Source organism: Felis catus, chromosome B3 (assembly GCF_018350175.1).
Source record: "Felis catus isolate Fca126 chromosome B3, F.catus_Fca126_mat1.0, whole genome shotgun sequence".
In the NCBI taxonomy this organism is placed as follows: domain Eukaryota; kingdom Metazoa; phylum Chordata; class Mammalia; order Carnivora; family Felidae; genus Felis; species Felis catus.
In genome coordinates, this window is record NC_058373.1 from 51,795,280 (window position 1) to 51,820,150 (window position 24,871).

At 38.2% G+C, this 24,871-nt stretch overlaps 1 protein-coding gene across 8 annotated transcripts in view; it reads left to right on the forward strand.

Annotated features, from left to right (window-relative positions):
- Nucleotides 1-24,871, forward strand: part of MYO5A (myosin VA) — a 193,767-nt gene that overhangs the window by 76,541 nt on the left and 92,355 nt on the right. For all 8 annotated transcript variants that reach the window (XM_023255339.2, XM_023255342.2, XM_023255343.2 and 5 more), the window contains exons 5-8: nucleotides 10,390-10,546; nucleotides 15,167-15,310; nucleotides 23,382-23,463; nucleotides 23,815-23,922. In XM_023255339.2, the coding sequence (XP_023111107.1) occupies nucleotides 10,390-10,546; nucleotides 15,167-15,310; nucleotides 23,382-23,463; nucleotides 23,815-23,922 (491 nt within the window). The remainder of the gene's footprint in view (nucleotides 1-10,389; nucleotides 10,547-15,166; nucleotides 15,311-23,381; nucleotides 23,464-23,814; nucleotides 23,923-24,871) is intronic.

The window sequence follows — 24,871 nt, forward strand, 5'->3', positions numbered from 1 at the left end:
ATTATTTATTGCTAGGCCTTTTCTTAGGGTGGCTCCTTCTTTCATTTGGCTAGGCACTTTTTCTTTTTAATATTTTTTTTCAATGTTTATTTATTTTTGAGAGATGGAGAGAGACAGAGTAAGATTGGGAAGGGGCAGAGAGAGAGAGAGACACAGAATCTGAAGTAGGCTCCAGACTGTGAGCTGTCAGTACAGAGCCCGACATGGGGCTCAAACCCACGAACTGTGAGATCATGACCTGAGCTGAAGTTGGACACTTAACTGATTGAGCCACCCCGGGGCCCCTAGGCAGTTTTTCTGAAGGCTTCTCTGTCCTGAGTTTCATTGGCCTGCTATTACAGATTATAAAATCTCTCCTGTTACCAACTGTGACTCTGCTGCCCTGTGGTACCAAGTATCCTATTTATGCAAATAGACTTGAAGTAATATATGCTACCTGATAAGGAACTTTAGGTATGATATATAAAGGTAGATTAACTTGTATTAAGAGCTACCAGGTTTAGATGTCTGCTGTGCAAGCATGGGAGCAGACATCATCACCCCTGCCTTACAGGTGAGGAAACTGAGGAAAATAACTTGTTCAGGCTGTCAGCCTAATAAATAGAATCTAGGAGCTGGTATTTGGTTCTAGCTTTGAGACTCCAAAACCTTTCTTCTTTGTCATTTTCTTATTTTCAATTACACTCCCCTATTCTAATACATTTACTCCCTCAAATTAACATTGCATACATAAATTTTGCATGTTTTATTCAGCTTAGAATTTCTCCATGCTCCTGTTTCTGCCCGATTTTTATGTATTCTTCATGATCCCACTCAAGTTTTACTTTGAGACTACCTCAGCTCCTTGCATATGACTGTTCTTCAGGATTCTTGAAAAATTTGGCACTTAGTGGGTACTAGCTGCCCCGTAAAGTTGTAGAAGCATTAAAATACAGTAAGTATGAGTCTATAAAAGTTATAAATATATGTAACTGGCTATTTCTGTTAAGGCACCTTTATATTAAGGCTCTGTAGTGATGGAACAGAGAATTCAATTTGACATGAGAGGATCTGATAGCAGTGTGACCGGTTTCTCAGGAATTGAATGACCTTAATTGTCTCTCTGACTCTCTAAAGCACAGCTTTCACCAGTGTGCCGGCACATTCTATTGATAGATTGATTGATTGTGCAAGCAGGGGAAGGGCAGAGAGAGAGAGAGAGAGAGAGAGAGAATCCCAAGCAGGCCCCGTGCTGCCAGCATGGAGCCTGATTCAGGGCTGAAACTCACAAACCGTGAGATCATGACCTGAGCCAAAACCAAGAGTCAGATGCTCAACCAAGCCACCCAAGGTGCCCAATAGTTTATTTTTGCTTTTGTTTCCTTTGCCTTGGGGCACTTGTCTAGTAAGAAGTTGCTGTGGCCAAGGTCAAACTGGTTGCTGCCTATTTTCTTCTATAGGATTTTGATGGTTTCCTGTCTTACACTTAGGTCTTTCATCCATTTTGAGTTTATTTTTGTGTATGATGTAAGAAAGGGGTCCTGGTTCATTCTTCTGCATGTCACTGTCTAGTTTTCCCAGCACCATTTGCTAAAGAGACTGTCTTTTTTCCATTGGATATTCTTTCCTGCTTTGTCGAAGATTAGTTGGCCATACATTTGTGGGTCCATTTCTGGGTTATCTGTTCAGTTCCACTGATCTGTTTTTGTGCCACTACTGTACTGTCTTGATGATTACAACTTTGTAATACAGCTTGAAGTCCAGAATTGTGATGCCTCCAGCTTTGGTTTTCTTTTTCAACATTATTTTGGCTACTTAGAGTCTTTTCTGGTCCATACAAATTTTAGAATTGTTTGTTCTAGCTCTGTGAAGAATGCTGGTGTTATTTTGACAAGGATTACATTGAATGTGTAGATTGCTTTGAATAGTATCAACATTTTAACAATACTTATTCTCCAAATCAATGAACATGGAATGTTTTTTTCATTTCTTTGTGTCTTCTTCAGTTTCTTTCATAAGCTTTCTATAGTTTTTAGCATACAGATCTTTGACCTCTTTGGTTAGTTTTATTCCTAGGTATTTTATGGGTTTTGGTGCAGTTGTAAATGGGATCGATTCCTTGATTTCTCTTTCTAGTGCTTCATTATTGGTGTATAGAAATGCAACTGATAGCTGTATGTTGATTTTATATCCTGTGATTTTGCTGAATTCGTATTATCAGTTCTAGGAGTTTTTTGGTGGAGTCTTGGGTTTTCCACATAGAGTATCATATCATCTGCGAAGAGTGAAAATTTGACTTCTTCCTTGCCAGTTTGGATGCCTTTTATTTCTTTGTGTTGTCTGATTGCTGAGGCTAGGACTTCCAACACTATGTTGAACACCAGTGGTGAGAATGGACATTTTGGTTGCGTTCTTTTTGTGTGTTTGTTTAATTTTTAATTTTGTATTGCTTATTTATCTTTGAGAGAGAGAGAGAGAGAGAGAGAGAGAGAGAGAGAGAGAGAGAGAGAGAGAGAGAAAGCATGCACCAGCAGAGGAGGGGCAGAAAGAGAGGGAGGCACAGGATTCAAACCAGGCTCCAGGCTCTGAGCTGTCAGCACAGAGCCCAATGTGGGGCTTGAACTCATGAGCCGTGAGATCATGACCTGAGCCAAAGTCAGATACTTAACTGACTGCGCCACCCAGGCACCCCTTCCCTGTTGTGTTTTTGAGCTTAGGGGGAGAGCTCTCAGTTTTTCCCCATTGAGGATGATATTAGCTGTGAGTCTTTTGTATATGTCCTTTATGATCTTGAGGTATGTTCCCTCTATCCCTACTTACTTGGAGATTTTTATCAAGAAAGCGTGCTGTATTTTGTCAAATGCTTTCTCTGCATCTATTGAGAGGATCTTGTGGTTCTTATCCTTTCTTTTATTAATGTGATCTGTCACATTGATTGATTTGCGGATATTGAACCAAGCCTGCATCCCAGAAATAAACCCCACTTGATTGTGGTGAATAATTCTTTTAATGTATTGTTGGACTTGGTTTGCTAGTATCTTGTTGAAAATTTTTACATCCATGTTCATCAGGGAAATTGGTCTGTAGTTCTCCTTTTTACTGGGGTCTTTGTCTGGTTTTAGAATCAATATAATGCTGGCTGAAGCCACATCTTTAAGTCATCACAGTAAAAAACATGGCTTTGGAAGAAAGCCTTATATCACGTGAACATAATAATATTTTCTCTTTTTAACAAGTGATTAAATAAGAAACAATTAGATTGATTGCCTGCAAAAAAGTAAACCTCTAGATTTTGTTAAATGCAAACATGTTCACTTATAAGCTAAAAATTAGATGCAGGTGCTTGTACACTTACCTAAAGTAAATGGCAACACCCAGTGGATGGCTATCAGAGAGTCAACATCAACATGGGTGGATATATTAAGTTGTGTTCCGCATGAGTCAGGTCTGAGGTTGGCATTACTTAGCTGAGTCATGAATGACCAGGATGTGAATGAGAAGTATGCTCATTAAATTTGCAGAGAAGAGGTTGATGGTCTTAGAAGATATGAATAGTATTCAATATGACCATGATGAACTAGAGAGATTACATTTTTTAAAGGGTAAAGTTCAGAAGGAAAATCTATAAAAGAATACACCTGATATAAAATTAAAACTTAATAGATACAAGAAAAGGTTGGGGTGACCAAATAGATACAGGTATAAAGACTAGATATAGATACTGAAAACCAAAGAAGGAAAATGGACTACGATGTAACTCTTCTCTTTCATTAACCCAGAGTGGCTATTCTATTCTTGAATATTTTTTCCCCTGAGATTCCAGGTGTCTCTATATAATTTAATTCCCATTGCCTTCTTCCTATACAACCTAGTTTTTCCTAATCATGTAAAGTCAATTAAGGCATCACCTTTTCAAGAAAGTATTTCCTGACATCATCTTCTTACATCTCCCACCAATTTCATATCCTTCCTCCCTTGTTTCATATTCTCCTGGATAGACCTCTTTTCTAGCAATTACTTCCCTGTATTTTAACTATACTTTCAATAAGTACAATTCTCTCTCAATAAACAATGGCCCCAGAGTCTTTTATCTTCATAAAATGATTGGCACATTGTGGCTGTTCATTACATGTTTTTTGAATAAATGAATGAAACAGTATTTTTAGGTGGGGGCTTTTAGTTCACATTAGAGCCCCTGCAACCACCATTGATAAAACAGGTCAGAAGAGCTTACCTCCAAGACACCCAGTACCCAGGTATTTGGTATTACTGTAGAGGCCCTTGAGAGAACTGGCCAAGCCGGAAATCATAAATCTTTGGTTCATGCAGCCTTAAGATGGTCCAGATTGATCTGTCCTTGATGAAGAGTGGAGAATCTCTGTTCTTTAACTTGGTTTTGTCTGGCTTTTGAAGTGATATCTATATCCTACAAGTAGAAAGAAGGTTCTTGTAATATAAGGACAAGAGTACTTGAAGCATTATAAATACTGACTGATCAGATAGTCAAAATTTCAAAGAACTATAAATTATTATTTACACATATATAACCATTTAAAGCTCACAGCTCAAATGAATAGAAAAGGGTAGCCTGTGATATTCACCTTGAACCATAAATTTTTTAAAATTTTTTATTTATTTTATTCAAGTATAAATAACACAGTGTTATACTAGTTTCACATTTACAATATAATGATTCAGTAATTCTATACATTATTCACTTTTCATCACGATAAGTGGACTCTTAATCCCCTTCACCTATTTCACTCATCCACCCACCTCCCTTTTGGCAACCACCAATTTGTTCTCTGTATTTAAAAATCTGTTTTCTTTTGGCTTTTTTCCTTTGTTCATTTATTTTGTTTCTTAAATTCCACATGTGAATGACATTATGGTATTTGTCTTTCTCTGACTGACTTATTTCACTTAGCATAATATCTTCTAGGTCCATCCATATTGTTGCACATGGTAAGACCTCTGTCTTTTTTATGGCTGAATAACATTCCATTGTGTAAATATACCACATCTTTATCCATTTATCTATGGATGGATACTTGGGTTGCTTCCATATATTGGCTATTGTAAATAATGCTGTAGTAAACATAGGAGTATCTATCTCTATCTATCTATATTTTCAAATTAGTGTTTTCGTAGTTTTTTTTTTTTTTTTTTTGGCTAAATATCTAGTAGTGAAATTACTGGAACATAGATAGGGTGATTCTATTTTAAAATTTTTGAGGAACCTCATAGTGTCTTTCACAGTGACTTCACCAGCTTGCATTCCCACCAACAGTGCATGAGGGTTCCTTTTTCTCCACATCTTTGCCAACATTTGTTGTTTCTTCTCTTTTTGCTTTTAGCCATCTGACAGGTGTGAAGTGATATCTTGTTGTAGTTTTGATTTGCATTTCCCTGATGATGACTGATGACGAGCATCTTTTCCTGTGTCTGTTTGCCATCTCTATGTCTTTTTTAGAAAAATGTCTATTCATGGCTTCTGCCTATTTTTAAATTGGATTATTTGGGGGTTTTTGGTATTGAGTTGTATAAGTTCTTTAAATAGTTTGGATGTTAACCCCCTTATTGGATATGTCATTTGCAAATCTCTCCTCTTATTCAGTAGGTTGCCTTTTTTGTTTTATTGTGCAAAAGATTTTTATTTTGATAAATAAAAATAGTTTAGGGCACGTTGATGGCACAGTCGGTTAAGCCTCTGACTCTTGATTTCAGCTCAGATCATGATCTCACAGTTCATGAGCCCCACATTGGGCTATACGCTGTTAGTGCAGAGCCTGCTTGGGTTTTTCTCTCTGCCCCTGTCCCACTTGCACACACACTCTCTCTTTTTCTCAAAATAAATAAATACACATTAAAAAAATAGTTTCATTTTGCTTTTGTTTCCCTTAACAAAGGAGACAGACATATCTAGAAAAATGTTTTCTACAGCTGCTGTCAAAGACCTTACTGCCTATGTTTTCTTCTAGGAATTAAGGTTTTAGGTCTTTAATCCATTTTGCATTTATTTTTGTGCATGGTCTAAGCAAGCGTGAACCATAAAATATTTGTCCCTGATGGTTTTGTCTGTTTTCTCCTCATCTCTGTCATACTTTTCCTGTTTTTCCTTTTGTGTGTCTTTATTATGTGTTAACCTTCTCTCATCTGTGTCTCTGCTTGGCTCCCCACTTCTACCTATCTCGCTCTTGTTCTATCTTTTGGGCATTTCTTCGTATGGCCACATAGAACTGAAAAACATTTTAAAAACTTTATTGTACCTACAAATTTCTACTTCCTGTGTTTAATTTAAAAGCATTTAATTGCATTGCCTGGGTAGGTCAGTTGGTCGAATGTCTAACTCTTGATTTCGGCTCAGGTCATGATCTCATGGTTTTGTGAGATTGAGCTCCACGTTGGGCTCTGCACTGGCAGCATGGAAACTGCTTGCGATTCTCTCTCTCCCTTTCTCTCTGCCTCTCCTGCACTTGCACTCTTTCTCTCTCAAAATAAATAAATAAACATTTATAAATAATAAAAGCAGGTGAATTGATTATTTTACATTTTTCCTCATTGTAGCCCTTTTTTGATTTTGGCCATCTTAAATCCAGGGATCCTCCAGAGAAGAAATGTTGCTCATTTCAAATATGGCCACTCAAGACCATCTGAGTGTCTATAGGCCTGTCCTTTCCCAACTATTCTGGGTCCTAAGAGTTTACCTTGGCTAGAGTGCAGGCTGTAGACCACCCAAGATTTGAAAAATCCACTCCAGAGTTAGACTTTTAGATTATAGTACTTTAGAATTTGAGAAGGACTTTGGGTACTATTTAATGTTAAAGATGAGAACACTGTGACCCATAGAGGTCATGCAATTGTTCTAAGCTATGTACCTGGTAAATGACAGGTCTAAAATTAGAACCTGGATGCAAAGGAGCTTATATAATGAAAGAGTGGTGCTTATTTACATATTGGAATGCTCTACTAACCTTGGTAAAAAAGGGAAGCCTGCCAAAAAGTCAGGGAAATATAAAAGAAATAATAAAATCCCTAAAAAAATTTAAAAACTATTGATCATATGGATCCAGGATCCTATATCCTGGAAAAGAAAATGTATATGGCATGTGCTTTATATCAGTGCATATATGTATGTATTTGTCCAAATCTCTGTTCATTTGAATAGTTTTTGATCTTATCATCTTTAATATTTTTCTTCTTCCCCAGATTATAGGAAAGGGCTATTTCACATGAACTTTTAGATTTTTGATATAACATTTTGATATTAAGACTTGGAAGTAGCCTTTTAAACGCAGTACAGTTTAGAATAGCAGTTCCCATTAATAATTTTGTCAGACTTGTGGAAGCCTCCTCACCTTGTTTGCTCTTGGAAGGAGTGCTGTCACACAGGCACAGTGACAGAACTGATCATGCAGAAATTACAAAGAGATAATTTTTCCACTCATACTGTAGAAGGGAATCCAAAAACTATTGATACTATGCCTTGATTAATGTATCGAAAAAAGGTGAATTCTGGGGACATTTTAAATGACTAAAAGAAAGTGCACTGGCACCAAAATGAGAACTGTTTTATTAGATGATTTATTTTGAAATCAGCCATGAATCAACAGAGGCAATGGGAGTATTCAGTTCCATCTGTAAATTCAAATAAAAAGAAGGATGATGAGATGATGAGTATGAGATTCCATGATGTGTCATAAAAATGGGGATTACATGCAAGCTTGTACTATACAAATTAAACATTCCTTAGTGTGTCACCTTGATCCTCCTGATTTTCCCCACAATATGGGAGTCTGGGTGTTAGGAATAGGCTGCTATCTGTCCTGGTAATGTGATGTAAGTGTGCATACTCAGGCCTGAACTGCGTACTCCTACTGTATTTTTCAAGGTCTATAAAATAAGACAGTTAGCCTCATTTCTCAAAAGAAAAAGAAACTTTTCCTCAGAAAAGTCCTAAATTTCTACTTTGAAAATTTACTGCCAAGTACTGTGGATTCTATCACTTTGGTGTCTCTGAAACCCATCTACCTCTCTCAGTTAGGACCACCACAACCTTTACTCACACTTTGATAATTTTACATCTGGACACCCTGCTGCCCATAGTCCATATTGCTGCCAGAGTGATTTTTTTTAATTTTTTTTTATTTTTGGGACAGAGAGAGACAGAGCATGAACGGGGGAGGGGCAGAGAGAGAGGGAGACACAGAATCGGAAACAGGCTCCAGGCTCCGAGCCATCAGCCCAGAGCCTGACGCGGGGCTCGAACTCCCGGACCGCGAGATCGTGACCTGGCTGAAGTCGGACGCTTAACCGACTGCGCCACCCAGGCGCCCCGCTGCCAGAGTGATTTTTACTAATTAGATTGTGTTATTTTCTGTGTAAAACCCTATAATGGCACTCCATCATTTTTAGGTAAACTTCAGATTCCTTAACCTCTCATGTAAGAACTTTGTGATCATGTTCTTGGTCATTTCTGCAACCTTATCTGTCATAACTCCATGTTCCAGCCAAATTGAATTATAACTTCTCATTATAATTATAATTATAACTTCTCATGCTTCTGAGCTTTTATTTTGTTGTCTCTTTTCCCTGGTATGTTTCCTTTCTGACTTCCTCGTCCCTTGCTTTTTCCTAGTTATCATTCTAGACCTTGTTCTGGTATCTTCTCTAGGGAGCCTTCCCTGATCACCTCTTCCTCCTTTCAGTGCCCCATCACAAGTATTATAATCTTTTTTTTTTTTTTAATTTTTTTTTCAACGTTTTTATTTATTTCTGGGACAGAGAGAGACAGAGCATGAACGGGGGAGGGGCAGAGAGAGAGGGAGACACAGAATCAGAAACAGGCTCCAGGCTCTGAGCCATCAGCCCAGAGCCTGACGCGGGGCTCGAACTCCGGGACCGCGAGATCGTGACCTGGCTGAAGTCGGACGCTTAACCGACTGCGCCACCCAGGCGCCCCACAAGTATTATAATCTTGAATTACTAGGTCTTTCATTCCTGTTAGACCATTCACCACTGAGGACACGGATCCCAGCTTATTTAATTTGTATCCCTAGTATTTAGCACAATGTTTGGCATGTAGTAGGTGTTTGATAGGTGTAGTAGGTATATTTGTTGGATAAATAAGTCTCCTTTTAAAGATAAAAAGATCATCTTATATAGTAGAATAACCTCCCCATCTTGTGGCCTTGTAGGATAGTCCCACTAAAAATCTTTGATATCATCCTGATCCTGTCCCTTTGCAAATTAAGGGCACAAATGATACCACCTTTATGTACTTGTTCTGTTATTTTGATAAAAAGCTGATTGCAGGTTCCGTCTTAGGAAGTACAATTTCCTACTTCTGTCCTAGTAGAAATTGTAGTCTAAACAGAAAGATTTATTCTTAGGCTAGGTTGCTCATTGAAGTTTTATTTACTTATAATCAATACACATTTATTGAGTTTTTGTGATGTGTCGGGCTCTGGATTAGGTGCTGGATATTAAAGGTAAAGATGATCTAGGTCTTTATCCTCAAAGAAATGATAGTCTTATGAGCAAGTATATCAGAGTTTTTGAGTCATTGTGTGGGTGAATTAAAGAGGTAATAGTAGTTTTTGAGTTGTGACATATTTGAACAAATCACCAACAAATAAATGAAGCGTTTCTTCTCTACTAATGAGGACACTTTCAGCAGAAGCTGGAGTTCGTGGGAGACATTACTTTAAGGACTGTTAAATACTAGACAATTTATAATTTTAATAGGATTTCTTTTAAATTCCTTTGCTGTGGCTCCTTTCTCTTCTGAGGTGATTGACAACAGTACTGTAGTATACTAGAATTATTATCCAGAAATTAAATAATGTGTTTGAGACATGTACACACAAAAAATTCAGAGACCCTCTATTACAGGTTCACCTCAGATGTGATGTTCTCTGATTCGATGCTTTATATCTTCTTCCCCCTCTCTGTTCATTACTAGTTTATGAGTAGTTATTTTTTTAAGTTTATTTATTTATTTATTTATTTGTTTGTTTGTTTGTTTATTTATTTAGAGATAGAATGCACATGTGTGTAGGGGAAGGTCAGAGAGAGAGAGAGAGAGAGAGAGAGAGAGAGAGAGAGAGAATCCCAAGCAGGTTCTGCACTGTTAGCACAGAGCCCACTGTGGGGCTCAAACTCACAAACCTGTGAGATAGTGACCTGAGCCAAAATCAAGAGTCAAATGCTTAACTGACTGAGCCACCCAGATGCCCCTGTAAGTAGTTACTTTTATTAGGAAATATCATTCTTATGTTCCTTCCCACATTGCTGGACATATGAACCAGGAGAAATTCACCATGGCTCTTTGATGAGAGCACAGAGGAAACAATGTTAATAACATTCAGGAGTGGGCAGCACTGACAGTTACTCTTCTTTGTTTTACAGAGATGAACGAAATCAGTCCATCATCGTAAGTGGAGAGTCTGGGGCAGGGAAAACAGTTTCAGCTAAGTATGCCATGCGATACTTTGCAACTGTAAGTGGTTCTGCCAGTGAAGCCAATGTTGAGGAAAAGGTCTTGGCCTCCAACCCCATTATGGAGGTAAGACAGCAGCAGCCTTGAACTTGTTACTATATTTTCTTAAGAAACATGCCCAAAAAATTGAAACAGCACATGTAAGAAAGTTGAGGATGTCCTGGCCACTAAAAGTAGGAAAATACTTTTCCACATATTAGTAAGAAGAGACCTCAGAAAAGTAAAAAGTCAGTAAGGTAGACATTTGAGTAAAGCCCAGCTATGGAGGCATTTACTTTATTCCATAATCGTGCACTTTTAACCTACCTTTGAATTGTTGCCTCTAAATAGCTGGTAGTGGTATTTCATTTTCTAAATTTCTATTCTCCTAGTTATTTGACTCCTGTTTATTGTTCCTTGTAGTAGAAGTGTGTTCCTCATTTCCCTCTAATTCTGAGTTCATAGGATTCTCCATGCTCAAGCATGAAGAATTTTATCATCCCTTTGCCCACATTTCATTTTCTATACTTAGTACAGCCTGTTAGCCTTTTCTATATTTTTCCCCCAGATTTTAACTATAAGCTTAAGTCATGATCTTATGAACATTTTTCTTCTTGTTTTTGTCTAGCATATCACAAAGCTGTAGGCTAGAAAAAGAAATTCAGTACAATTTAATAAATTCCTGAGAAAGGACAACTACAAAAGGATGTGCTTTCAAAGGTGAAATATGTATACACAGTGGAAATGCTCATTCCAAAGAAAGTGGACCTGTTTGTGTAAGAATTTGAATATTCCAGAATTTGTAGTTAGATAATTATCTGTCTATTAATACGATTTTAAGAAAGTCAAACATTTTTGCAAGTAGTCCCATTAAATGGAGAAAAGTATTTCTCATTAATAATGGAGAGAAATTATTTTAGACAGGGAGGAACAAACCTTTCTCATTGAGAATTCAAGTCAGCATTGTTTATTCCTGTTTTTTTCCTTTGTCAAGCCTTATTTGTCACCCAAACACAGACGGAGTTTAGAACTGGCCTGGTGCACCTGTGGTACAAGTGGTTTTTGCAATAATCAGTCCAGAGGTAATTGTGCCTGGTTTGCAGTGCCATGTGTGACACTTCAGAACAGAGTGCTGTGACCCCTTGCCCACAGGGCTGTCCTCCAGAGCAGCGGAACTTCTGTTCTTGGGATTGAGAGGACAGGATATGCTGGGGAAGTTATGGGGCTGCCTGGGCTAAGTGCACTGTGGAAAGAGAACTGGAGAAGCTTTCTGAAGTAGCACAGACTGGGGGAAACAGAGGTTTATGCCAAAAAGAGTAGTAGAGAATTTAAGCAAATATTAAGATTTCGAAAGGATTTAAGCTACAGATGCCAACTGTAGTGCTGGATGCCACAGTTAATATTGGGGAAATATAATCTGTAGAGCCATGTTTTGGGTTTGGGGCAGAAAACAACAGGCCTTTGCTTTGCTTCTTACCATCAGTTTGGCTATTTTTGGTCACAACAACAAATTCTCTGTATTTGGCAATAATTTAGCTCATTCTTAGTCCCTAATGTCAGAATATCCCAGTCTAAGTTGTGATGGCATCCAGGAACCCCACCTTTTCTAGGCCTGGACCGTATAATAATGTAAGTCCAGAATGAACCTTCTAGAATATGTCAAGTTGATTGACACATTTTATGACTTTGCTATATTCTCATTCAAAAAATAGTACATCGGTTTTTCCACAATACATAGTTCACTTGTGTTAGCAGGAGAGATAGTAGAATGGCCACAAATACTACTTTTTAATATGTACTTAGAAAGAATTTACTTTGTTTGCTAGACTGAACAAAAAAATTATGCTTAGCTATTCCCTTCTACATTGTGTAGTTTTTCAAAAGGAATTTGGATTAAGAAAGTTTGGCACAGAGAGAACTAATTTTCAATAACTACAAATGAGGGCATACCAATTTCAAAGATTAAAGTGGAATCTGGGGCTTAAGAATGGTACCAAAGGGTTTGCAGTCATAGGAGGAAGACAGATGGAATATTGAGTATGTGACCTAGAAAGTTTGTAACTTTAAACCTGCTTCTCAAGACTGCATCTCTATATCAGAGTCCTTTACTGTGATGTCAAGGATGGCATGTCTGGGTCTCCAGTGATCTGAAACTCCTGGGATAATGAGCGTCCTACATTAACATCACAGCCCAGTGGCTAAGGGGATTTCCACATTATCCTCTGGAAAGCAAGCTCATCCTCAGCATAGGCTCCTTTGGCAAAATACAAATGAGGCACAGAGAAATGAGTCTTTTTTGCTCATTTTTTCATGTTTTCTTTTCCTCCTTTTCTCTAGGAAATTTTCATCCTAAGATGGGGACAGGGAAATATTCTTGGGGCATACTAGATCTTAATAGTCCTTTTACATCTTTAATAACCATAGTTGAAGACTTTTATGTGCTTTTAGTAAAGAGGAGGAACTCACTCAACACTTCACTGAAATCAGTAGTACAATCAAGACCACAAAACTTTTCCTTAGGAGTTTCTTGCTAACTGAAATGAAAATAGCATTAAGGGGGTCTGTTATAAATATAGTACTTAAAAGGCAGAGGGAGCAATTAGAGGGAATGAACAAAAGGTATTGTTTATATATAGAACCTTTCCTTACCAGGTTCAAGGCTTAGCATCATATAGTTTTAGTTTTGAAAAGGACCCTGGAGCTCATGTCACCTAGGCAGTTTACACTTGGAGTCACTAGCATTTCTCAGAGGATTAAATGTTGGCAAGTTGGTAATAGGGCCTGGTCTAATACCCAGATCTTCAGACTTCTATTTCATTTGCTTCTTCTACCATTCTTTGCTCTATGTTTAAATACATTTCACTCAAAGACAGAGGGGAGGAGTTTGTTTCAACCCTGGCCTACTCACTGCAGATTCTCATAGAGTGTAGTGCTGTTTTGACAGCTTGGCCGCTCTGACTCCCACTCTGAGTAGATAGGAGAGAGCTGGCATCTGGAAGGTGGAATAGAGTCAGGGAGGAAGGAGTGGCTGTGGCGCCCCCTTCCCCAGCTTCCTTAGTTGCTGGCAGAAAGGTGCTTGGGACAGTGCCTGGTAAACACTCGGTGGCTATTACTGCCATTGCCATAATTACTACATCATCTTCCTCTGCTCTGTGACAGAGTGGTGAAAGAAAATCCTGCATTTATCATTAATTTCCTTTTCTAAATAAAATAAAAATAACTGGAATATATGGAGATTTTTTTGTTGTACTTTTCATGCCATCAAGAAAGGGAATATCTAAGTAAATGTATTGTTAAATTATCTTAGGCTATATTAGTTCACTCTTATTTTGCTTGGAAGATAGCTTTCCATCACTCTTTCCATTTAAAATGTTAATCTGAAATATAGCAGTGTTCTCACTGCCAAAGCAAAATAGAACAATATCTGCCTTGTATTTCACAGAGTGAAAATGTGCTTTCTTTGACTGATCAGAGAATCTAATGTGTTGATTTTTTGTGGCTATGTTATTACTGGTTTCATCATTTATATTTGTATTGCTTTTTTAATACACCAGAGCATTTTCACTCCTTTCTCTCTGCTACGACTTTAATATATTAATTCTGATAGTCTTAGGCTTTGTACAAGTAAATGGTATTAATCGTATGTGAAATTGTTTATTAAACATTTAATATATGCATTATGTGAACACTTGCTTTTCTTACTACACTTGTTTTTTGCTTTGCCTTGAAACCAAACTTTATGGAAGCATGTTACCTAAGTCAGAAAGTAGTACGTATGAGGGGCATCTGGGTGTCTCAGTCAGTTAGGCATCTGACTCTTGATTTTGGCTTAGGTCATGATCTTGGCTCAGGTCATTACCTCATAGCTGTGAGACTGAGCTCCATGTCAGGCACCATGCTGAGCATGGAGCCTACCTGAGATTCTCTGTCTTTTCCTCTGCCCCTCTTCCCCATTCTCAAAATAAATAAATAAACATTGAAAAAAGTAGTATGTATGTTACCTTAATTTTTAAGGTTATATAAAAAATTAGCAGAAAGTTACATTTTATGAATTCTATAGCAGATGTTTTGCAAGATAGAGAAAACTATCAAATTCCAAGGGCAGATCTTAGTATGTCTGGTTTCAGAAAATGGCTTTGAATTGAGTGGGTAATTATTAATACTCTGCTAATAAACAGTCCAACTAGGCCTTTGTTGTCACAGGGTAAAATGATAGAAACTTCTAGCTAATGAGGCTCTGAACACTGGAATAGCATCTCCATGAAAATATTAATTTGTCTTAACCAGCTTATTTATATTACACAGCCCAAGTTTTTCAGGAAATCCAAACCCAAGTGTATAACTAAGAGGTTTTGCCTTGGCAACCCCCATTCCCATCCGTTTCTTTCCTTGTTGACTTCAATGAGCGTGTTTTGATACCACAAATGGTGTGAAAATCCCCTAGCCACTGTGCTCAGGTTTGCTGTTTCTGAAAATAATTTGTGTAAGAATAACAAGACAGATATGAACTATTAGTGGCTATCTGTGTGGTTGCACAGTGGGCAAAGCATACCCTGGTGCCTGCAGGGGCAAAATTGGTTCTGTTCTTAAAAGAATCAGTTATAAAGGGTTGTGTTCTATTCTGTCCTTTCTCTCCCTGAACAAACTCTGTAAATGTCATGTCATGAACTATACTTCTAAAATATTATTTTTCCCTTTGCTTCTTAGTCCATTGGAAATGCTAAGACAACCAGGAATGATAACAGCAGCCGTTTTGGGAAGTATATTGAAATTGGTTTTGATAAGAGATATCGAATCATTGGTGCCAATATGAGAACTTACCTTTTAGAGAAATCCAGAGTGGTATTCCAGGTAAGCTGGGCAGATACCCATAAGTACTTGTATTAGATTGCCAATTTCAGAGCTCACGCTTGCTGGTGTGCATTTTTTTGACTATTTTTTTTAGCGTTTATTTATTATTCAAGGAGAGACACAGAGCATGAGCAGGGGAGGGGTAGAGAGAGGGGGAGACACAGAATCTGAAGTAGGCTCCGGGCCCTGAGCTGTCAGCACAGAGCCCGACGCGGGGCTTGAACTCACAAACTGTGAGATCATGACCTGAGCCGAAGTCGGTCGCTTAACCAACTGAGCCACCCAGGTGCCCTGCTGGTGTGCATTTAATTTGCAGATAACTCTTGAACTTATAACTTATAAGTCTTGATAACTTATGACAATATTACTACAGACCACATTTGGACCACAGTATGTAAAATGGTACCTGTCAGAGGCAGGACAGTACCTATTAGACTAATAATCTTTGGGACTCGGCACTGGTCTAGGTTTAATGGTTTTGACTTTTCCTACAGATGTTGGTAGGGTAAGCTTATTTAAAAAAAGGTGCTTTTAGTTTAGTCTTAACTCTCATATTTCCCAGTTGATAGGGAAGACATTGGGATATGCTTTCAGTGCCTTACAGTTTGAACTCAGTTCCTTGTCCTCTTACCTTCCTTCTCCTTTCTTAGAATATATTGTTTAGATAGAATAATGAAAGTTAAAAAATCTTCTTTACCAGGGGTGCCTGAGTGGCTCAGTCGGTTGAGCATCTAGTTCTTGGTTTCGGCTCAGGTAATGATCTCATAGTTTGTGAGTTCGAGCCCCACGTCAGACTCCATGCCAACAGTGCAGAGCCTGCTTGGAATTCTCTCTCTCTTTTCCTCTCTCTCTCTCTCTCTCTCTCTCTGCCTTTCTCTCTCTCTCAAAATAAATAAATTACTTTAAAAAATCTTCTTTACCAGACATAAGCCCCCTTTGGGCATCAAACTTGACCTTGAGGACACACTGTTCTTTAGTCAACTGAATACACTACAGAATTCAAGGATTTGGTGGTGGTAGAGTATAAGGATTCAGTTTTACTACAGTTGTATTTTTTTTAAAGTATGTATGTAGAAAAAGGACTGTCAGGAAATACTAAGAAATGATATTAGAATTGTACATGATTTATTTTCTATTTTGTAAAATACTGATGTTAAAATATATAAACTAAAATGATATGGATGGTGTAGTACATTTGTGGATTTCTTACAAACAACCACAGTAGGTGATCTATTCTGACATATGGCAAAGATGGAGTATTCTTTTTCATTTAAAGTGTTAAGTAGTGGGAGCACCTGGGTGGCTCAGGTGATTAAGCCTCCTACTTCAGCTCAGCTCATGATCTCATGGTTTGTGAGTTCAAAACCCGTATTGGGCTCTGTGCTGACGGCCTGGAGCCTGCTTTGGATTCTGTGTCTCCCTCTCTCTCTTCCCCTCCCCTACTCACGCTCTGTCTCTCTTTCTCTCAAAAATAAACATTAAGGGAAAAAAAATTTTTTTTTAAATAAATAAATAAAGTGTCAGGAAGGGGCGCCTGGGTGACTCAGTTGGTAGAGCCCCTACTCTTGACTTGCACTCAGGTCATGATCTCACAGTTGAGCCCACGTCAAGCTCTACACTGACAGCATGAAGCCTGCTTGGGATTCTCTCTCTCCCCCTCTCTCTGGCCTTCCCTGTGCTCACTGTCTTTCAAAATAAATACACATTAAAAAAATAAAGTGTTAGGAAGACTATGATTTTGAAAGGTACTGTGAGAAAATACTGAGTACAGGTTTCCCCCGCTATCCAAAAGCAGATTGTTCATATGAAAACTTTTGTAAGCTGAAATGGTATAAAGCAAAGAAAAAATACCATTAATTTACATGGAAAAGTTTTTGAGCATTGCTAGGCCCCAAAAGTAACGGCTCTTAGGCTTTTCTGATGCCTTGGGACACATCTTGCTAATGGATGCACAAAATAAGTCAAGATGAAGCACAGATGTTCACAAACACAGTTCAGAGGTATGGCAGGGTGATGCTGAGATGCTCAGCGTAGTTCCCTGCCACCCTCGCTGCTGTGGGTGTGTGCTGCCTCTAATGGCTCACTGAAAACAAACACTAAACACTGTTTAGCTTTTCTGTAAAAAATCCTCTGTGGGTTTCTTTTGGTTAGCGAAACAGGTACTAATGTAGGCCCTTTGCAAAAGTGAAGTGGTATAATGCGAATGTTAGAAAAGCAGAGGAGAAAAGACTTAAGGGAGACCTAGGGAAGATGGTGGTGTAGGAGGACGCTGGGCTCACCACGTCCTGCTGATCGCTTAGATTCCACCCACTTCTGCCTAAATAACCCAGAAAACTGCCAGAAGACTAGAACAGACTCTCTGGAGCCAAGTGTAGACAGGAGTCCCACGGAAGAGGGACCCCTCCCATAGGAGACCACCAACAGCAAAGCGAGCTAAGCCTGCCCCTCCCGCCCCGTGCACCTTGCGGATTCACCCCAGCTAATACGCCAGATCCCATTGAAGCAGCACCACAAGCCTGGCAGTGTGCAAGTAGCCCAGACAGGGGCCACACCACTCCACAGTGAGTCCTGCCCCTGGGAGAGGGGAAGATAAGGTACACACCAGTCTGATTGTGGCCCCAGCGGTGGGCTTGGGGCAGACATTGGGTCTGACTGCGGCCCCGCCCACCAACACAAGTTACTCTGGACAGTACAGGGGAAGTGCCCTGCAGTTTGGAGACACCCCAGGGACTACCCAAAATGACAAAACAAAGAATTCTCCTCAAAAGAAACTCCAGGAAGTAGCGACAGCTAACGAATTGATCAAAAACAATTTAAGCAATATAATAGAACAAGAATTTAGAATAATAGTCATAAAATTAATCGCTGGGCTTGAAAAAAGTATAGAGGACAGTAGAGAATCTATTGCTACAGAGATCAAGGGACTAGGAAATAGTCATGAGGAGCTAAAAACTGCTATAAATGAGGTGCAGAATAAAATGGAAGCGACCACAGCATGGATTGAAGAGGCAGAGGAAAGAATAGGTGAATTAGAAGATAAAATTATGGAAAAAGAGAAAGCTGAGAAAAAGAGAGATAAAAAAAATCCATGAGTATGAGGGGAGAATTAGAGAACTAAGTGATGCAATCAAACAGAACAATATCCAAATAATACGAATTCCAGAAGAGGAAGAGAGAGAGAAAGGGGCTGAAGGTGTACTTGAACAAATCATAGCTGAGAACTTCACTGATCTGGTGAAGGGAAAAGGCATTGAAATCCAAGAAGCACAAAGAACTCCCTTTAGACGTAACTTGAATTGATCTCCTGCATGACATATCATAGTGAAGCTGGCGAAATACAAGGATTAAGAGAAAATTCTGAAAGCAGCTAGGAATAAAAAGCCTTAACTTACAAAGGTAGACACATAAGAGTAGTAGCAGACCTATCTACTGAAACTTGGCAGGCCAGAAAAGAATGGCAGGAAATCGTCAATGTGATGAACAGAAAAAGTATGCAGCTGAGAATCCTTTATCCAGCAAGTCTGTCATTCAGAATGGAAGGAGAGATAAAGGTCTTCCCAAACAAACTAAAACTGAAGGAATTCATCACCACTAAACCAGCCCTACAAGAGATCCTAAGGGGGACTCTGTGAGACAAAGTACCAGAGACATCACTATAAGCATGAAACCTACAGACATCACAATGACTCTAAACCCACATCTTTCAATAAGAACACTGAATGTAAATGGACTAAATGCTCCAACCAAAAGACATAGGGTATCAGAATGGATAAAAAACCAAGACCTATCTATTTGCTGTCTACAAGAGACTTATTTTAGACCTGAGGACACCTTCAGATTGAAAGTGAGGAGATGGAGAACTATCTGTCATGCTACTGGAAGTCAAAAGAAAGCTGGAGTAGCCATAATTATATCAGACAAACTAGACTTTAAATTAAAGGCTGTAAGAAACGATGAAGAAGGGCATTATATAATAATTACAGGGTCTAACCATCATGAAGAGCTAACAATTATAAATGTCTATGTACCAAATATGCGCACCCCCAAATATATAAAACAATCACAAATGTAAGCAACCGTATTGATAAGAATGTGGTAATTGCAGGTGACTTTAATACTCCACTTACAACAATGGACAGATCATCTAGACACAGGATCAATAAAGAAACAAGGGCCCTGAATGATACATTGGATCAGATGGACTTGACAGATATATTTAGAACTCCACATCCCAAAGCAACAGAATATACTTTCTTCTCGAGTGCACATGGAACATTCTCCAAGATAGATCACATACTGGGTCACAAAACAGCCCTTCATAAGTATACAAGAATTGAGATCATACCATGCACACTTTCAGACCACAATGCTGTGAAGCTTGTAAACAACCACAGGAAAAAGTCTGGAAAACCTCCAAAAGCATGGAGGTTAAAGAACACCCTACTAAAGAGTGAGTGGGTCAACCAGGCAATTAGAGAAGAAATTTAAAAATATATGGGAACAAATGAAAATGAAAATACAACAGTCCAAATGCTTTGGGATGCAGCGAAGGCAGTCCTGAGAGGAAAATACATTGCAATCCAGGCCTATCTCAAGAAACAAGAAAAATCCCAAATACAAAATCTAACAGCACACCTGAAGGAAATAGAAGCAGAACAACAAAGATACCCCAAGCCCAGCAGAAGAAGAGAAATAATAAAGATCAGAGCAGAAATAATACAGAATCTAAAAAAATTGTAGAGCAGATCAATGAAACCAAGAGTTGGTTTTTTGAAGAAATAAACAAAATTGATAAACCTCTAGCCAGGCTTCTCAAAAAGAAAAGGGAGATGACCCAAATAGATAACATCATGAATGAAAATGGAATTATTACAGCCAATCCCTCAGAAATACAAGCAATTATCAGGGAAAAATTATATGCCAACAAACTGTTCAACCTGGAAGAAATGGACAAATTCCTAAACACCCACATACTTCCAAAACTCAATCAGGAGGAAATAGAAAGCTTGAACAGACCCATAACCAGTGAAGAAATTGAATCAGTCATCAAAAATCTCCCAACAAATAAGAGTCCAGGACCAGATGGCTTCCCTGGGGAATTCTACCAGACATTTAAAGCAGAGATAATACCTATCCTTCTCAAGCTGTTCCAGAAAGTAGAAAGGGAAGGAAAACTTCCAGACTCATTCTATGAAGCCAGCATTACTTTGATTCCTAAACCAGAGTCCCAGCAAAAAAAAGAGAACTACAGGCCAATATCGCTGATGAATATGGATGCAAAAATTCTCAATAAGATACTAGCAAATCGAATTCAACAGCATATAAAAAGAATTATTCACCATGATCAAGTGGGATTCATTCCTGGGCTGCAGGGCTGGTTCAACATTCGCCAATCAATCAGTGTGATATATCACATTAATGAAAGAAAAGGTAAGAACCATATGATCCTGTCAATCGATGCAGAAAAGGCATTTGACAAAATTCACCATCCTTTCTTAATAAAAACCCTGGAGAAAGTTGGGATAGAAGGAACATACTTAAACATCATAAAAGCCATTTATGAAAAGCTCACAGATAACAGCATCCTCAATGGGGAAAAACTGAGAGCTTTCCCCCTGAGATCAGGAACATGATAGGGGTGTCCACTCTCACCGCTGTTGTTTAACATAGTGTTGGAAGTTCTAGCATCAGCAATCAGACAACAAGAGGAAATCAAAGGCATCAAAGTTGGCAAAGATGAAGTCAAGCTTTCATTTTTTTGCAGATGACATGATATTATACATGGAAAACCCAATAGACTCCACAAAAAGTCTACTAGAACACATGAATTCAGCAAAGTCGCAGGATACAAAATCAACGTACAGAAATCAGTTGCATTCTTACACACTAATAATGAAGCAACCGAAAGACAAATAAAGAAACTGATTCCATTCACAATTGCACCAAGAAGCATAAAATACCTAGGAATAACTCTAACCAAAGATGTAAAAGATCTGTATTCTGAAAACTATAGAAAGCTTATGAAGGAAATTAAAGAAGATATAAAGAAATGGAAAAACATTCCGTGCTCATGGATTGGAAGAATAAATATTGTCAAAATGTCAATACTACCCAAAGCTATCTACACATTCAATGCAATCCCAATCAAAATTGCACCAGCATTCTTCTCGAAGCTAGAACAAGCAATCCTAAAATTTGTATGGAACCACAAAAGACCCCAAATAGCCAAAGTAATATTGAAGAAGAAGACCAAAGCAGGAGGCATCACAATCCCAGACGTTAGCCTCTAGTACAAAGCTGTAATCATCAAGACAGCATGGTATTGGCACAAAAACAGACACATAGACCAATGGAATAGAATAGAGACTCCAGAATTGGACCCACAAACGTATGGCCAACTAATCTTTGACAAAGCAGGAAAGAATATCCAATGGAAAAAAGACAGCCTCTTTAACAAATGGTGCTGGAGAACTGGACAGCAACATGCCGAAGAATGAAACTAGACCACTTTCTCACACCATTCACAAAAATGGATAAAGGACCTGAATGTGAGACAGGAAACCATCCAAACCCTAGAGGAGAAAGCAGGAAAAGACCTCTCTGACCTCAGCCGCAGCAATTTCTTACTTGACACATCTCCAATGTCAAGGGAATTAAAAGCAAAAATGAACTATTGGGACTTCCTCAAGATAAAAAGCATCTGCACTGCAAAGGAAACAACAAAACTAAAAGGCAACCAACGGAATGGGAAAAGATATTTGCAAATGACATATCGGACAAAGGGCTAGTATCCAAAATCTATAAAGAGCTCACCAAGGTCCACACCTGAAAAACAAATAATCCAGTGAAGAAATGGGCAGAAAACACGAATAGAACTTCTCTAAAGAAGACATCCGGATGGCCAACAGGCACATGAAAAGATGCTCAACATCGCTCCTCATCAGGAAATACAAATCAAAACCACACTCAGATACCACCTTACGCCAGTCAGAGTGGCTAAAATGAACAAATCAGGAGACTATAGATGCTGGCGAGGATGTGGAGAAATGGGAACCCTCTTGCACTGTTGGTGGGAATGCAAACTGGTGCAACCGCTCTGGAAAGCAGTGTGGAGGTTCCTCAGAAAATTAAAAATAGACCTACCCTATGACCCAGGAATAGCACTGCTAGGAATTTACCCAAGGGATACAGGAGTACTGATGCATAGGAGCACTTGTACCCCAATGTTTATAGCAGCACTCTCAACAATAGCCAAATTATGGAAAGAGCCTAAATGTCCATCAACTGATGAATCGATAAAGAAATTGTGGTTTATATACACAATGGAGTACTATGTGGCAATGAGAAAGAATGAAATATGGCCTTTTGTAGCAACATGGATGGAACTGGAGAGTGTGATGCTAAGTGAAATAAGTCATACAGAGAAAGACAGATACCATATGTTTTCACTCTTATGTGGATCCTGAGAAACTTAACAGAAGACCATGGGGGAGGGGGAAAAAAAGGCGGTTCAAGAAGGAGGGAGCCAAACCATAAGGGATTCTTAAAAACTGAGAACAATCTGAGGGTTCATGGTTGGTGGGAGGGAGGGGTGGGTGGGGATGGGTACTGAGGAGGGCACCTGTTGGGATGAGCACCGGGTGTTGTATGGAAACCAATTTGACAATAAATTTAATATTAAAAAAAATAAATAAAGACTTAAGGAACATAATGAAAAACAAAAACAAAAACAAACAAAAAAGAAAAAAAGAACAGCAGAGGATACCTGTTTCCCAAAAACATGGTTTTAGTTTTCCCCAAAGATAATGATCTCTTAAGACAATGGCATATATCAAGCTGTTCTTTACTTCCAAAAACATCATTATCAGATTATTTTTGTTGAATGTAACTGATAGATACATACTGATATATGCACATAGCTAATCATAAAATTTAATAATCATAATCCTATATTAGGAAATTTGGGAAGGGACAGCTTATTGCACTGAATTAAATATTAAAGTTTTTTGTGATTGAATTTTATGAGTTTTAGGTTAAAATGCTATAATTGAAAACTCTTCTTATTTCAAAGGCAGAAGAGGAGAGAAACTATCATATCTTCTATCAGCTTTGTGCTTCAGCAAATTTACCTGAATTTAAAATGCTGCGATTAGGTATGAATATGGGGTGAAATTTATTGTCCTGGTATTGTTTTCTATTAATTCCCAAGTTCATAAATTTATTTGGTAAAAGGGAGATTATCTCATACTGAAATATTTATGAATAAAATGATAACAAGTCTGTAATTGGCTTCACGATAACCTAGGGATGGAGAAGGGGTGAATGACTGTGTAAATGAAGCAAGATTGGCCATGTGTTGATACCTGTTTGAGTATTGAGTTGGAATCGAACTCCAGACTCTGTACACTTATCTGTGCTTTCAGTGCCTCTACTTTAGAGTGGACATAAAGGTAGAAGTCAAAGCTTTTTCATAGACTGCAAATCTTTTTTTTCCTTAATTACAGGGAATGCAAATAACTTTCATTACACAAAGCAAGGTGGCAGTCCTGTGATTGAAGGAGTTGATGATACCAAGGAGATGGCACATACCAGGCAGGCCTGCACTTTGCTAGGTAATGTAATTTTATTTTTGAACTCTTGTGAGCAGTATCTCTCTGATTTAAACAACCTTTGCTTGGAATATTGGCTTTGCTTTGTATTAGGCTGTGAGTGTTGTTGGAGATTTAACATTCCTTATAAAACACCTTTGGACATCAAATGGGCACAGAGTTTCTTTTTGGGGTGGTGGGAATTATTCTAAAATCAGATTGTAGTAGTGGTTGCACCATTAATCCCTGAATTGCATACTTCAAACCGTGAATTTTATGGTATGTAAATTATCCCTCAATAAAGCTGTTTAAAGAACAATTTGGGGGCATTAAAGTAAGTAGGATGAACTGTAATTCTTTAAATTTTCACAGAATCTGAAACCTAAAGTAAATGTTATGGTTTCCCGAACAAGCTCACATTTTGTAGGGTTTTTGTTTTGTTTTTCTGGGGTCTTTTGTGGCTGGGAAATGTGGTGAGCTGGTGTAGTGACAAAACTTTGTATTATATGTAGATTATTCTAACATTTTAAAAATGAGATGTCACTGTCTTGTTTCTGAGATTTAAAAATGAGGTCTACATGTGAGTAAATTAATCTTTAGAACTCTAATGTACAGCTTTAAGTGGTGGATTATTTATTTTAAAGACCTCAGAATATTAATAACTAAATCATGTATTGGTATTTTGGGGAATACCATGAGGTGAACTAATTGATTTAAAAGCATTGTTAATCAGAGTATGGTACAGAACCATAGTGAAGCTTTCAAAAATTCAGAATCTCAAACCTTATCTCAGACCTACTGAATCAGAATCTGTATGTTAACAAGATCCATTGGTGGTTCATATGCATATTTAAGTTTGAAGAATACCGCTTTACTTCTAGGGCTGAATATATTTGTAAATAGAAAATGGCAAATTAATAAAAGCCATAATGTAGGTGTTAATGAAAGCATTCATTATGAGATCAACTCTCAA